This window comes from Rhinolophus ferrumequinum, chromosome 10, assembly GCF_004115265.2.
Source record: "Rhinolophus ferrumequinum isolate MPI-CBG mRhiFer1 chromosome 10, mRhiFer1_v1.p, whole genome shotgun sequence".
Classification (NCBI taxonomy): Eukaryota; Metazoa; Chordata; class Mammalia; order Chiroptera; family Rhinolophidae; genus Rhinolophus; species Rhinolophus ferrumequinum.
The window spans coordinates 18491722-18508128 of NC_046293.1; the positions used below are offsets into that span (position 1 = coordinate 18491722).

Genomic DNA, 16407 nt, shown 5'->3' on the forward strand with positions numbered 1-16407 from the left:
CTACCTGGGTTCAAATACCAGCTCTATTATTTATAATCTGTGCATGTTGGTGATTTACTTAACATCTTTTCTTAAATTTTTATTTCGTTTATTGAGATGACATTGGTTAGTAAAATTATATAAGTTTCAAGTGTACAATTCTATAATACATCATCTATATATTGTATTGTGTGTTCAGCACCCAGAGTCAGTTCTCCTTTCATCACCATTTTCTCTTCAGATTGTATAAATCTTTCACTTTTTACTTAACATCTTTAAGTCTCAATTTTGTCTTTATAAAATGGGATATAATACCTACCTCATTAAGTGTGAGGATTAAATGAGGTAATGCATGCAAAATTCAACAACTTTGCTAAATGTGTACACACATGAAATGCTAGATAAATTATAGCTGCCATCAAAATAGTAACAATTATTATTCAACTACTATTATGAAATGAGCCCCTTATCTATGAAACCTCTAGGTAATATTATAGAAAAATCTCAGGTTGTGAAAATGATTCTATTTCCTAGAAAATAAACTATATAGCTCTTTAGAAAATAGCAATATTTAAATTATACAAAACACTAAAATTTTCACAGACATAAATAAGATATAGGAAAGTCTACAAATGTGTCTGACTCTTTAAAGCATAGTCAGATAACCCTAGACCAAAATTCAAACTCCATCTCTATGAACAATGAGACCTGGAGCAAATTCCTTAAACTACTGATAACCCCAGTTTTTACAGCAACAAGCTTGAATTGAAAATATCTGTATCAAGTGCTATGGTGAGGATGGAATGAGATAATACAGATCCACAGTTGTTCATCTGAAACCCTTGGGGTCACTTTGTGTTTTGAAATTCAGAGTCGCTGGGTTTTAGGACGGAATACAGTGCTTTTTCTCCCAGCATGGTCTGGGACAGAACCCAGAATCAAACAGCAGTATTTTCTACAATGCAATGTACGAATATTCACACTAATAGGAATAAATAAAGGCTATAAATATCCTCACATTCCTTCCAGTCAGGTTTTGCCACCAAAGAAGTTTGTGCCAAACTTTTGAAAAAATGCTTAGCTCTCGGAGTTTTGGGAATTCGGAATTGTCAATTTGGGGTGGTGAATCTGTGAATCTAAACATGCCCTTGTCAGTGTTCAGCTGTTTGATACTATTATTATTAGAAAACTTCATTATAGCTATTCCTAGTGCCAGGCCCTTGTATATTCTTACTTCCTTCTCATAAAATCCTATGAGGTTAAGTAACATTATTATCCCCACTTAATGAATAGTCCAAAGCACGGAGAAATTAGGCAACTTTACTCCTACCTCCCTTATAGCTGAGATTTGAAACTTCGGGAGTCTGACTTCAAAGCCTATTGCTGAAATGTTCCTCTCTGGGATAATTTCAGATGTGTGATGCTTTGAAGCATGATAGTGAACCCTTTCTCTTCCTCTCTCTGTACTTGAGTTCCTTAGTCCCTTCAATGCCTCTGCTTGCAGGTAACCTATAACTAGGCCTGCAGTGCTCTGTGTGATTCACCTTTTCTTTATTTTCCAGCCATTTCCCATGTTTTGACTTCTCTATTCCTTGAATGTGCCTTGCTGCTTCCAGACTCAGGACCTTCTCCCTATGGGCTGCTTCCTGAGCCTGGGACTTTCCTCAACATCTCTCTCCCCTCTGAGAGCTTCCTCTCACTAAGAGCTACTTATCTCTAAATTTTTCTTTGAGTATAGTTTCTCTTGGGAAATCTTCCCTGATTCTAAGACCCTGGGAGTTCTGGTTATGAATCTAGTTATATAGTACTTATCTGCCCTGCCTCAGCCAACTTTTGCTCATCTGTAAAGAGAAGATTGCATACTGGATGATCTTATAGGTCCTCTTTGTATTTAAAATATCTATAAATATATGACTAATAATCTATAGGCATTAGAATTCAGGGCTTTTTGACAATGGCAAAATGGGGTGTATGCATATTTAATGTTTGTTGGAAAAAAATGCTTTCTGCATTAACCCAGGAAATGACTGACAGAGTACAAACTATATATCTGCAAATACCAACTTCCTCTCTTTCATGCTCAACTTAACCATATAAAACCAGCATTGAATCAGAATATGTGGCAGACAAAAAGATTTGTTTAATGACCACAAAATGGAAGAATATAAAAATATGGAATTATTAGACAAAAAAGAAAAAGTATAATATAAGTAAAATTTTAATCTATTTAATAACAAAATATGACTAAAATTTCTAGAGTAAATAGGACTGAAAAGAAATAAAAGACATTAAAAGCATTAGTTTCACTTGCATTTATACCTAGATTTTATCTTCCAACCCATATTATCCCCTCTCGACTCCGCATCCCCACCCTCAGCCCCAGTTTTTCTCTGTCTATTGGTCCAATAAGGTTAAACAACTTGTCTGATCAATCAATTAGTGACAGAATCTAGATTCTGTAGAATCCAAGGAAATGTGTTTTTTTCTCCCCACATGACAATTCCAAGATCTCTGAGCATTATTTCAACAACACAAATCTTTTAATAATCAAGAGACACAATGGAGTCCCAACTCGAGTCAGATCATGGTACGGGTATCAATATTATATCACTATCATCTTGGTTCAGATGGAAAGCTTTCACATTCCATTACATGAAAATAACAAAACATGATAAGAATATGAGATCAGTACACAGTATTATTAAATAATGCCTCTATTTCCAAAGCACCTCCGCTTCTAGTATTTCACTGTGTTCCACCAAATCTCTATAGAGTAGAGACAATAAATACACAGGCAACTTAACAGTCAAAACACCAGAATGGCCACTATTCCACAATGGTGGGATAGAACAACTTCTGCCACGAACTGACTGTGAGACCTTGAACAACTGCCTAACATTTTTCTATTTCAATTTCTTCTATAAAATGGGCTTATTAACACTCAGCCTTGCTACCTCATAAAGTAGTTTTGAGTATAAAATACAGTCATTGAGAAAAAGATTTGATAAGTTGAATGCCTTATATGTTTCCTGAAGAACCTAGCAAAATCCTGATGTTAATGACAGTTAATTGATAGTTAATTAGTAATTATTAACACCTATTAGTCTGCTTTGATGACACAAATTATAGGACACTTTTTCACTTATATATACTGAACACTTACTATTTGCCAGACACTGTGCTAAGTTCTGAGGATGAAACAGTGAATAAGACAAATAGAAAACAGATAGAAAAGGCCACAGCCTTTCTCTCGTGTGTGGTTGGTGGGGTAGGGGGGGATGTCAAAGGCTGGAACAAGACCAAGTAAACAAATACAGAATTTGTGATAGAGCATAAGATGTAGAGGGGGCAAAGGCAGGTCAACTTTAGAGTGTGCGTTCTGAAAAGGTAAATTTATTTCTACTTTAATATAATTTAAAGGGAAATATATATATATATATATATATACACACACACGTATATATGTATATATACACACATATGTATATATACGTATATATATGTATATATGTATACACACACACACACACATATTTGAATTGTGAGTGCTTTTTTCGCATCAGTCTATCAAGAAATGGGATTCCTTTATGACAGGAAATTCTCCAGGAGAGTTTAGGGAAGAGTTCTTCAATGGAAACAATTGAATGGATTCCAGGGGAGTGTGAGACCCCCTGCGAAGGAAAGCAAACTTCTTCTAGGTAGAGAATCTCTAGCATTAACAGTTTCTGTTAAAGAGTACCATCTAAGGAACTTTCTGAGATGATGGAAGGGTTCTATACTCACCAACATATTAGCCACTAAACCATAGGAAGTACTGAGCATTTGAAACATGGCTAGTGATAATGAAGAAATGAATTTTTTATTTAATTTTAAATAATTCAAATTTTAAATTAAATAGCTACTTTTGGCTCATGACCACCCTATTAGACAGTGCAGCTCTAAGGAGTTTGTGTGCCCAAATGGGAGAATAAGTTTCGTGTAGTAACAGTGACACTTTCTCCTGATCTCACAGTTTCTAATGAGCCTGATAAAGGCTCCAGGTTTTATCTAGTTTTTCATTCTTGGCACAACGCTGATCACCGTAAATACTTCATGAATATTTTTTGAAACCTTTCATGAATGGAAAATTACCTTCTCTGCCTTCCTTTTTTTCCTAATCCGTGGTGTCTTCACTGGATAATACAGCTTCATTTGGGAAGTTGTTTGCTGTTCCTGGTGCCAGGCTTTTATGATGTTGCTGTGTCTCACTGACTTGTCAGCTGACCACCTCCTCTGTGAGGCCTGCCCCAGCTCGCCTAGGCAGAATTAATTTCTCCTACCTTCTATACACACCTCTACTGTGGCACTTAGAAGCATATTACAATCATTTTTGTTTGTTTACAGGTTTATCTTCCACACTAAACTTGAGGTGGAATGACATACTGGTTGCGAGGGCCGTACTTCATGGACAAACCTGATACTTGCACTTGGGAAGGAAGGACATTGAACTTCTTTAAGCTTATGTTCCTTCCTCTAAAAAGCTGGAGTAATATAGTACCTAGGTAAGAGGTTGTAGTGAAGACAAGCTAAGACAAAGAATATAAATTGTATAGTATCTGACACAGCAGAAATGTTCAATGCATTTTTGCTTATTGTTGTAGTTAGTCTGTGAACTCCTTTGGGAAATATTACATATTATATCATATCATATCATATCATATTCCCTTTTTTTTCAGTCCTGGCATGTTATACAAACTGACACAGTGTTAATGTTTAATAAATGTTAAATTGAAATGATGGAAAATTTGCTTCCTTGGCCTTCAAACTAATTTCCATTTCTAAATACAGTGTCAGTCACTTTTAAACATTACATTTAAACAAATTAGTATGCTGCCAAGTCTGTAATCAAAAATATGTTAAAAATTGTAATTATTGTAAAAACGATTAGAGTTTCTCTTTTATCTGGAAATTTAAAAGGTAGGTAAGATACTGTTTTGAGAAAAATATTAAAACAGGCAGTATATTATACTGTCTTAATTATAATCTATGTTTTAATTTTAATCTGTGTTTTATTTCAGAGAAAACAAATAGATTAGGCCTAAGGCTGAACTCTACTCATCTGATTCTCCATAGACTATTAGGAGAAATCTGCTGTGAACCTAGTTCAGAAAGTAAGCATTTCTCAATCTCTTTTTATTTTTCTCACCACGACCCGCAGTTTGAAATACATCTTATATTGTGACCAATGTATACACTTATACATATATATAAATAATTTGAACAAAATTTCTATGAAATAACTGTCATCTTTACTCCTTGAGATGCACACTGACATTTCTATTCTACTCTACTTTTATTCCATTCCATTCTATTCTATTCTATTCTATTCTATTCTATTCTATTCTATTCTATTCTAATTCTAATTCTTATTCTTATTCTGTTCTACTTTATTCTAGTTTTAAATGCTGGTCACAGCCACAAAATAGATTTCATGACCCACTGGAATCTGAGACTTGCCATTTTTAAAACACTGCATTAAATAATCTACTTTAAAATGTTACATATTTCAAGTGTCCACAGGCATTAATGTTAGAATTGCCTAGTGTTTCACTTGAACGAATGGTGCTAATTTTACATAATATCCGATGAAGAATTTTAGGGAAAACATGCTTAGATTTAATTTCAATGAGACACCCACCTACCTAGAACCCTGTAAAAATCACACCACCCCAACTTCTCACACCGGTCTTTTGGTTCTCGTTGAGCCATTTTTGATAGAGACCTGTTACTATAATCTCAAACAAACGTCCTCCACATTTCCTCAGTCCAGTTGCAGGAGCTCAACCAGAGCACCTGTAAACAGTATCCTACCTTTAGCAGGCCTCATGCTCATCATTTCCATGACCAGTCCTGACGGGGTGCAGCTGTGGCAAGCACTGATTTGAACTGGATTTTCTAACTCCTGAAACTGCATTACCATTCTTAGCTTATTCACAGCAACTGAAAATGAGACTAGGTAAGGAGTGACAGAGGCCAGAGGTTGAGTGGCTTACTGATTAACTTCATTACAGAGCAGAATATTTGTAAATGTTTATGAGAAAAGTGCTCCATGCCAAATTGCCTAGTAAGCTGGAAACCAGACTCTCAGATAAACATTTTGGGGGAGCACTTTCCACCATAAGAACTTTTAGAGGGTAGATTACTGTTCAGTAGCTCTAAAAGGAGCTTCGGTGGTGGGGGGGGGGTGTCAAGGACCATACTCTAGATCTTGACATTTGCTCCTATCAAAAGGCTACAGAATGGTGTAGTTTTGTAATGTCAGGAAGCATTAAAGTCTAATGCTTAAAAGTGTGAGGCCAATTGATCTGGGTTTATATCCAGTGTTATGGATGGAATTGCATCCCCCCATCCCAAAATTACTGTGTTGAAGTTCTAACCCCAGGACCTCAGCATGTGACATCATTTGAAGACAGGGTCTTTATAGAGGTAACCAAGACAAAATGAGGTCATTCGATCAGTTCCTAATCCTATAGGACTGATGTCCTTATATAAATGGGAAATTTGGACACAGGGACAGACACACAAAGAGAGAAGACCACGTGAAGAGACACAGGGAGGGGACAGTCATCTATAAGCCAATGCTTTCCAAGCCTCTCCAAGGCCAGGAGCAGATCCTTCCCACACAGCCTTCCGAAGAAACCAACAGGTAATGTTGGACTTCCAACCTCCTGTCTGGTGAAACAATGCATTTCTATTGTTTAAGCCACCCAGTCTGTGGTACTTCATTGCAGCCACCTTAGCAACCAATACATCCAGGCTCCCTTGGTCCTCATTAGTTTTGTGGACCATGGATAAATTCCTGAACCATTTTCTGCCTCAATTGCCTTATCTGTAAAATGGGGCTGATCATCGCACAACCTCATAGAATTATGAGGAGGATTAAATGAAATAATATTTATAAAATGTTTGGTATAGCGGGTCACTACCCACCTTCATTCTATTGATGTTACGATTATTCAGCTTGGGACTCTGTTGTCGGGTGACATGCTTATTGAGTAGGAATAACTTCTGCAGCATAACTTGTGGATGTCAAGCTTGTGACTATTGGTTATTTTTTTGGAAGAGAAGGCCTTAGATCAGGACTCAGTAGGTCCAGAGTTGAGCTCAGGCATAACGCAGCCAGAAGCACTATATTACCTTAGGTCAGTCTCTCAGTTTCTGTGGGCCTCATTTGTCTACAAGAACAGATGGTAAAACATAGATAATTCCCACCCTACTCCCCTCATAGACCTGTTGCGAAGATAAAATGTCACAATACATATGAAAGCACTTTTCAAAGGTAACTGTGATCTACATAAACATAATAATCATTGCTAAGATGTTTCTACAGGCTTTACAAGTTTACACAATGGTTCAACGTGCATCATCTCACCTGCTCCTTACTTGCACCCTTTGAGGAAGGTGTTATTTATGATGCCCACTATCTTCTACCCTATTTTACAGACTCAAAAGGCAACTCAGTGAAGTTAAGTGATTTGTTTAAAGTCACCTAGTTATTAAGGGATAAAACTAGGACTTTCACCAAGGTCTTGACTCAAAACCCCATAGCTGAAAAATGAAAGCACAGCTGCCCTAATTGCCAAGAAAGAAGAAAAGAGTGATGGTCTGTGGGTATGTTTCAGTGTGGATCGCTCAGGCAAGGGTTACTATTTGTAAAGCTGTTCTTAAGCCTCAGTTTACTTCTGACCTCCTTCTGCTCTCCTTACAACACACACACGCTATCCTGGCCTTGAAAGGATCTTAGGTGTAAGGGTTACCCAAAGGATGTGAACCAAGGCAAACTACCTCTGAAATTTCTCTTTCAGGAATTGCCTACTGAGTTTTTTACTGGTCAAACAAATGGGCCTGGCTGTTTCCCTCCAGAACTTTTGTACTAAAAAGGGAACGGGCAGGATAACTTAGCTGATCTAAGAAACCATCCGTGCTGAGTGACATTCACAAAAGATGTTTTCTTAATAAGACTGATTGGATCCCTTCGCTTCTCTCTTTCAGTGATGACCAACTGCCTCACGTTATTTTTTTTTTTCCTAAAACTACATTGCCCCCCTGCAGGTCTGTGCTATCTGAAACAGCACCCACTAGCCATATATGGTTACTTACATTTAAATTTAAATTAAATTAAATTACAATCAATTCCTTAGTTACACTAGTCACATTTTAAGGGTTCAATAACCCCACGTGGACAGTGGCCACTGCATTGAACAAAGTAGATCTAAAACACTGTCATCATCACAGAAAGTTCTGTCGGGAGCAATGTGAATGATACATCAATCATGACAAGCGGAGGCTTCAGCTGTGAAGCCGTGAAAGAAGAGGTAAGTGTCGGCAATGCTTTTCTGAGAACTCTGCTTGAGACAAGACTTGGCCAACAGACTTGGTGTGATACAATCTCATCGGAAAGACTTTCTCCCCTGAGGTAAACAGAAGCTAATCATTCAATTCTGATTCCTTGTCTGGATTATATTTTGGTTGCCCACTTACTGTTATGGAACCTTAAACAGACTATTTAACATCTTGAAATCTCCATTTTCTCACCAGAAAAAAGGAAATAGTAATGGTATCTACTTATAGGAGTGCTGTGAAAGTTACCATTAATGGCAGCTAGTTATAGAGTACTTATGATGAGCCAGGCATTCTTCTGAGGACTTTATTAAATAAGGCAAATAACTTGCACTAAGTTAAGGAATTTGCCTAAAACCACATACCAGTACATGGCAGAGATGGGACTGAATGCAGGAAGTCTGTGTGCTAACAAATCTCAAATGTACTTAGCATGATGCCTGAAAAGTAGAAAGCACTCGAGAAATGGCAGCTGTTATCATTATCACAATTCTTTTTATCATTGAAAATGTGTAAATTTTTTATCTGATGTTATAGCCAAGCTTTCTCAGTGTGGTTATTCTGAGTGTCCCTGAGCTCTGTTTCCCAGCATGCAAGGTTGAGAGCCCAGCCCTGGATGGCAATGGATTCACCCACCAGCTGGCCAACTTGTCTGTAATTCTTTGTCCAACTGCATGCCTTTTCCAAACTGTGCATTTCCTGTCTAAAACAGGCAGTAATATATTTTATAATAAGGAAAGGCTCTTTTGATATTTCTTTTCTTTCTATCATTTTTAACTCGGCTAACAAGAGTACCAGATCTGAGATTCCTGGGAGAACAAAATCCAAAACCATGGTGAATTAGTACAAATCTTACAGACTGCTTAAATTTGTGGAAGAGATGTGGATGAGAAACGGTAGTAACAAAATATTCAAATTATGCTAAAACAAATTTCCATTTTGTCCGAGCCAATTGTATCTTTCCATCTTCTGGAAACTTTCAGCTTTGATTCACCCATCAACTCAGAACTACATTCACTTGAGTTAAACTCAATGAGATGGAAAAAAGCCTGAAATCAAATGTCAGAAGTATTCCACAAAACTGCATCTCAAGACTTTCAATTGTATTTTAAAACATCTGGCTTCTGTAACATTGGAAAGATTCTTTTAATACAAGCAAAAGACATAGGCAAGAACCAGATTCCAATAAAAATAAACCTACCCAGAGAAAACAGGCATAAAGACCTGACAGGAGCATACAATAACAAAAAATAGCTAAGAGAAATGGAATATGAGTGAGTAGGATTATATGGGATATGCCTCCTGCCACTTGCTGGGCCTCATTTAAAATGAGGCTTTAGAAAGACAGATACAATAATAAAAATATTATAAAACCGTGGATTTAGTAGCTGTCGGTGGCAGTGCTGTAATGCTAACGAGAGACAGAAGATGTGTTTCCTTCCTTAGGGCACCCCGAAATTTATTTCTATAACGTTAGTGTTTGTTGACTCCTTGAAAATTCTTTGCACTCAACAATGTTAAGATAAATAGAACTTCCGTCCTTTAATGAGCAGTGTGGTGTTTATCATTTCAACAATTTAAATCATAACAACTACACATCAAGCCCTGGACTAATTATACTGTTCTATGATGTAGTTTACAGAACACTTTCCCGCACAGCCATTCAGTCCTCCCAATAAGCTGTGAAGTGAATGTCTTTATAGAGGGGAGAAAACTGAAGTTCAGGGAGTCTCAATTGCCTCTGAGACTTTATTTCTTTCCATTTTATTGCTTCTTTCCACTCACTTTCAGTGAACTTCTCCCAGTATCACTGAGCTAAGTGAACCAGACTCATTGCACAGGGTACTTTAGGTAAGGTAGCATAAGACCACATTTTCAATTGCTTATTCCATGCTATTATTAGAATGCTTTTCTATTTACTTAGTCTGAAATTCTGTGATTTTTTTTTTTTTTTTAGTTCTTAAACCACAATTTACTAAAAGAATACATAGATTTTAACTAACATGCCACCTCCTACCCTGTTCACTATGTGAAACCATGGGAAGCTGTGGACTTTGTCGTTATTACTTTTTATTATGCACTAATTGCCTAAAGATCCTGCCTTCTTCATTCATCAGAGAAGCCTTTCTTAACCCACTAAATTAATCTTTGACCAAGTTTCCTGGCTTGCGGGATCTCCCAAAGGAAAGGAGACGTATCTTTCTTTTAGGTCACCATGTCCTTCCATTCCGAGTCCTGTGTATGGATTGAGTTACTGATGAGCTAGATTCCCATCTGGATTTGTCAGGGATGTGTGGCAGCAGGATAAATAAAAGGACCTCATGAGGTGATTCCAGCCCCATTTTTATAATTCCACTCTGTCCAAGCTTCTTTCCTTCTTTTCTATAAGGACCAGCCTAAGAAAACAGAACTATAGAGCAAATTTGTGCCCCCTCCCCCAAATGTTAGCCTTCCTTTGATTATTCCAATTAATTTGGGTTGGGCAATCTACTGTGTGACAGACCCCTCGGGTTTCACATCTTTTAGCACACCTCTCATTTCAGCTGCAGCTGAAGCAGATGATTATATGTGAGTTTAGACTCCCCTCATGCTGACATTTCAAGAGCCCATCACACATCTTTTGGCTTTCTGCCCACAACTTCACCAATACCACTGGAGACCACCTGGCCTGGTTCCACTGGGAGTGGCGGAAACACAGCCCAGAAGCACAGGGGAGTTAATGCCCCTAGCAGTGACCCTCAACCAAGCAGGAGCCAGAGGTCAGAACATGTGTTTCCTTCCGACCCCAGTTCCTGGTCCCTCAGTGGACAATTTCCTATGCTACTCCTAGTGGCATCCAGCTCCCCTTGCCCACAGCAGTGATGTTCATAACTCATCTCATAGTGGTTTTCACTCCTTCCCTGTCTCATAGCCCTGGTCCTCCACTTCTGCTCCCTGGGAAAACCTCCCACATAAACAGCCCGCACACAAGTCCTGGCTTCGGGCTCCGCTTCTCAGGGTAACCATTCATATGGGTGGAGATGCTTCCCTTTCACCTTAAGCAAAGCCCTTGGTGAGAGAAGGGTTCACAGCCCTCTCGAGGAGAGCTGTAAGGTCTCACTCAAAAGGTCATCAGTGTCTCCACTGCCCATTAGTGAGTGCTCATCAGTATTTGTTGAATACTCTTCATGTCACCTTCTTAATGTCTTAAAGTTGGGATTTAATTATAGCTTTTATAGTAACCATGTCCAGCCAGGGCCACTTTAAAAGTCATGCCATGTACCAGGTGTCCTCTGAGTCACCACTTCTTAAAATGACAGGTGTAGCAATTTGTGGACTCCAATGTCAGACAGGGGTTCTAGAATTCCAAGTGTAATAATCTCCTTTGACAAATGCTAGTTAATGGAAATGCAGGGTCCAGTTCTTTAGAGGGGTCCAGGGTCAGTTTCTAGATCCTTTCGACTGCCCTAAATAAAAATGAAAAGACAAGGCCCTTCCAAGTCCATTCTAGATTTTGGGCCTTTGAATTTGCTATTTTCTCCACCTCGAATGTTCTCCTTGGCTCATCTTTTGGTATCAGCTCCACTGTTAACTCCCCAGAGCCCTTCTCTGACCACACATTTACAGCAGCCCCATTCTTCCAATTACTATGACGTCACGCTGGTTTGTTGTTTTCACAGCACTTACCGTTCATGATCTGATATTATCTTGTTTATTTATTTGCATGTTTCCTTCACTAGGAGCTTGCCTCTCTTATTCCTGCTTTATTACAATGCCCAGCATATAATGCTCAGGGTTTAGATGGAAGAAATGATAGCTATCTATAGGCTGTATCATAAACTTCACTTGTCCTTGTTGTAACAACGTGTTTGCTATTTTCGATGACACAGTGAGGCCATTGAGTCCAGCTCTCTGGACAGTTGAGCCCATGAGTTAACACTTCTGAATCTCTGGTATATCTCAAGATCCAGGAGTGGTGGGTAGGCACTGTGGGCTACTCATCCATGAACCAGTCTTTTCCCTGGTGCTCTGTACCCTAAGCTCAGGGTGGGAAGTCCATAGAATTCATTAGTGTCATCAGGACCCAAAAGAAGATGAGCAGGAGTAGTAAAAGAATCAAAGTCTTCATCCCCTACTCTGGCGTACATTTAGCTCAGGTAAGAGACCAAGGCCCTCGGAGAAAGAGATGTGGAAACAATGTTTAGACCTGGCTCTAGAACTTAATGGGGAAAAGAAAAAGCATTCCCGATGGTCACACATGGTTCAGATTAGTTTCCCAGGAGAGGAGACCAGATGAAGATTTGAGAAAACTACTCCAGCCAGGAATGAGAACCACACGTAGCTTATGCGTCTTGTGGTATATATTCTCAGAAACCTTAAAGGAAGTGTTAAGAAGCTAGATATGAATGTAGTACAGCAAAGGAGAGATGAGGGAAAAGCCACACTGAAAGCATGAGTCAGAGTGCTTCCTTAGCAATCACTTTCAGATGCTTCTCCCTCAACAGCACCTTCACAACTGTTTCTCTGTCTACTCACATCTTTTCACCTCATGGCTGCTGAGGTCAACCTTCAACCTCATGTGCTTGCCTGGAGATCTTAACATGCAATCATAAAATTTCAGAGCAGGAAATGAAGTTTTTATGTGAAAAAATAATCTTACATGGAATTTTCCTTAGTCTACGACATGTACCTACTTGCTAATTATCCTGCGCATTCTGATTGGTAGGGCAAAAATTAGAAAGGTGCTTATACACTGATTATTTTAAGGATTTGTAGAAGGGTAGGCCAGAAGCAAATGGTCAAGTAGCTGGACATGAAGGTAGGGCCTGTTGGCCTTGAATGCATCCACAGGATGAAGAAAAGCCAAATGGAAGAAATAAGGTGCAGCAAGTATGTCTGAGAACTGGTATTTCATAAATAATTACTGCTGCCTTTGGTCGCTCTGAGAGTTACTGATAAACATCTCTTGTTTTCCTTAACCTCTTTTCCCCTTCCCTTCTATTATTTATGACTTGATTCTTATTTATCAAGTGCATGCTAGGATTAATAAAATATCATCCCCGCCCTTAAAGGCTCTCATACTGTATGGGGGAAGGTAGACGAGTAAAGAGGTAATACAAATAGTAATTATCAAGAAATGACCTGATACACCTTACAGACTAAGATGCTAATGACTGGTAGGTAATAGCATAAGCTATTAATTAATATCTCCCGGGGATGTCTGCAACCAAATAGGGGATTATACCTTCAAACACTGACTTTGGTGGAATGTCAAGTGTTTGCATTTTCACTGTCATAGTCTATCATGGTTCATATGTCAGTGTAAAGTGAAAAACTGGGAACATTTAACCTTCTCAGCAGAGTTATTATGCAGAAGGAAATTATTTTAAGAGCGGCACAAAGCTTCCCTGCCCCACCCAAAATTTACCCCTGCTGACTCTTTGTTGATGTCCCCAATTGAAACTCTTTATAATGACTTTTTTTTTCATAAATGCATAAAGTGGAGCAATATATATCATTTTATGGTGTCATCTAGTTACACATCTACTGAAAACAACTTAGTACAATTTGTCCGCAATCCAGTTTAAATGACTAATCTTGACACTGTGCCATATGTCCCCCAGCACTGGAAGAATGGTGGACAGCAAACCTACTGCAGAACTATAAACTAAGTAATCTCAGCCTTTTATGGTATAATATTAAACCATAAGAATCATGATTTCATACTTTAGTACGTGCTATAATAACATCAGAATTAGCCCTCGAGCAGGAATCTGTTTCTACTCCCAGCTCTGTTAATTATCTAGCCTCATGGCCTTGGACATGTCACAAAGCTCTCTGAGTCTTGCTGTCCATATATATACATACATATATATGCCATTAGTAGTTTCAATGAATCCAAGCTTTGATCTACCTCTAACCTTGCATAGCAGCTAATGTTTATTAAGTACTTGTAACAAAAATTTTTTTTTTGTACTCACTGTTGCACTCATCATCTAGGAGTTTTTTCTCACGTATTTCCAAATTGTAGTTTGTTTTATTTATATTTAAATGAACTTGACAACTTACCAAATAAATTGTCAGAAAGAGAAAATTCATCCGTGGCAGGTAAGTGGAAGTGTTCAATGAGATTCATTTTTGATCCCATCCAAACTTTTCTATTTGAGAATGTACTTTCGTTATGGTGGTCTTCAAAAAAAATAAAACACCCTGAAAGGCAAATAAATAAATAGAAAGTTTGGGGAGATAGGGGAGATGGTTAAGATAGGGAGAGAACAAGCTAATTTACAAAACAGTAAGTGGTTCCCTTTGTAGACATTTTGCCAAAGCCTTTCTGTACATATCTGTTCTCAATATTTCTCATTTTTACACCTCATTTGGACTTGCAAGTGTCCAGGACATGTACTTTCAGAAAAGATACTCTAATTTATCAGGGAAAACACCATATGTTTTCATTTCAATTCAACACTTGAGAGATTTCAACAAGACATGATGACATTTTGGTTGTCTTTCTTTTATATGTAGAAAAAACAGAAGCAAATATAAAGGCCTTAAAGTAAGATGAATCAATGATTTATTATCTTAAATTTTATTTTAAAGTTGAATAGGTCTTTGCAAAGACATGAAAGTGATTTAAGACCACTCCTGCTGGAATTTTCTTAAGTTCAGTAGGCACTATGTCAGCAAATCAAAACTTCAGAAAATGTTCCCCAGGATCTTTATCTGTGCCTTTTAGAGAGAATTTCATGGGGTTGCATTTTCATTTTCATGGTCTACCTTGGTCATGTACTTATCTAGGATAAAAAAAAGTTATGATAAAAAGAAAAATAATGGTAAATCTCACCAAAGTGTCTGAAGTTTCATCCTAAGATGTCCAGAACTAATCCAAGAACGCAAGAGGCAGTGTTCACTTTTAGTTATATCTCTATGTCCTTTCCTTCCCTCCTTCCTTCCTTCCCTCCCTTCCTTCCTTTTTTCTTTCCTTCCACTATGTCCTCTACCTCCCAGAAGTGATTTGAAAGGTAAAATCATGAAAAGTGTGCTATAAGAACCTCTTTTCCAATGCTGTTTTCTGAGGGTGATTTTCAAAAGTTTTATCCATCTCCACAAAGAAATGACTTTGTTTACAAATAAATATTTATATGTGCTACTCAGGAAGAGAACATAGGGTTTTTGTTGTACTAATATCTATTTCATTAGCACTTTCCTACTATCTGTGTCTCTATTTCTTTCTTCTCTATCACTCAGCAAAACGGCCAGTTCAAGCGGAAGCAAGTGCCAGATCCATTTGGCTGCTGGAAAGGTAATCCACCAGACAGACTTTGCTGCATTTATTCATTTATTCATGCTTTCAAAAAACATTTATTGAGGACTTATTCTGCCCTAAACTCTGGGCTGGATCTTTGGAGAAAAAATGGTGAAGAGAAAAAAGCATCCATGGTCTATGACACCAAGTTTAATGAGGAATAGAGACACTAAAAAATAATCACACCAATGTGCAGATAATTACATATTGCCATGAAAGCTGTTAATGAAGCAAAGTTCAGAATGCTCTAATAGAGAGGTGGGGTGCGAAAAGGAGACAAGATAGGGAAGTAGTTGAGGAAGGATGTGGTTTCAGGGGCAGTTTTTAAATATAGATAATACTAGGGCACATCTGAAGTGATGAGAAGAGACCAGCGAGGTTGAAACATTTAGAAAAAGAGAGAGAGAGCCTCCTGTGAAAGAATACAAACTGTGGGCACTGTGGGAATGCAGACATATCCGGGTCCCTCTGGTGTATCAGTGGCTGTCCAGTAAGCCAAGAGGCTTGTTCTACTGTCCAGTAAGCCAAGAGGCTTGTTGGGAGAAAACTCATTCTAAAGTCGGAGGGAGCCAAGAACTCTGAACTTCACCCTGAAGCAAAGCCACAGTCATTAGGGAAATGGGTAACTCTCAGTGTAGCACAGTGTTTGAGGGACTTGTGCTAGATTCAAGAGGCCTTCCTGCCACCCTGAGTGACAAGAGAGAGGATTATAAATTAAAATGAAGCTTAAACAGGGAAGTATAAGGTAGAAGCTTCTAATAAAA

At 38.1% G+C, this 16407-nt stretch overlaps 1 protein-coding gene across 4 annotated transcripts in view; it reads right to left on the bottom strand.

Annotated features, from left to right (window-relative positions):
* Window positions 1-14541, bottom strand: part of NR1H4 (nuclear receptor subfamily 1 group H member 4) — a 57132-nt gene extending 42591 nt beyond the window's left edge. For 2 of the 4 annotated variants that reach the window (XM_033118098.1, XM_033118097.1), the window contains exon 1: window positions 14407-14541. In XM_033118098.1, the coding sequence (XP_032973989.1) occupies window positions 14407-14485 (79 nt within the window). In that variant the 5' untranslated portion in view covers window positions 14486-14541. Of the gene's footprint in view, window positions 1-5829; window positions 5969-14406 lie in introns of those variants that run through there. The other 2 variants (XM_033118095.1, XM_033118096.1) reach the window with 2 other exon arrangements.
* Between the last annotated feature and the right edge of the window lie 1866 nt (window positions 14542-16407).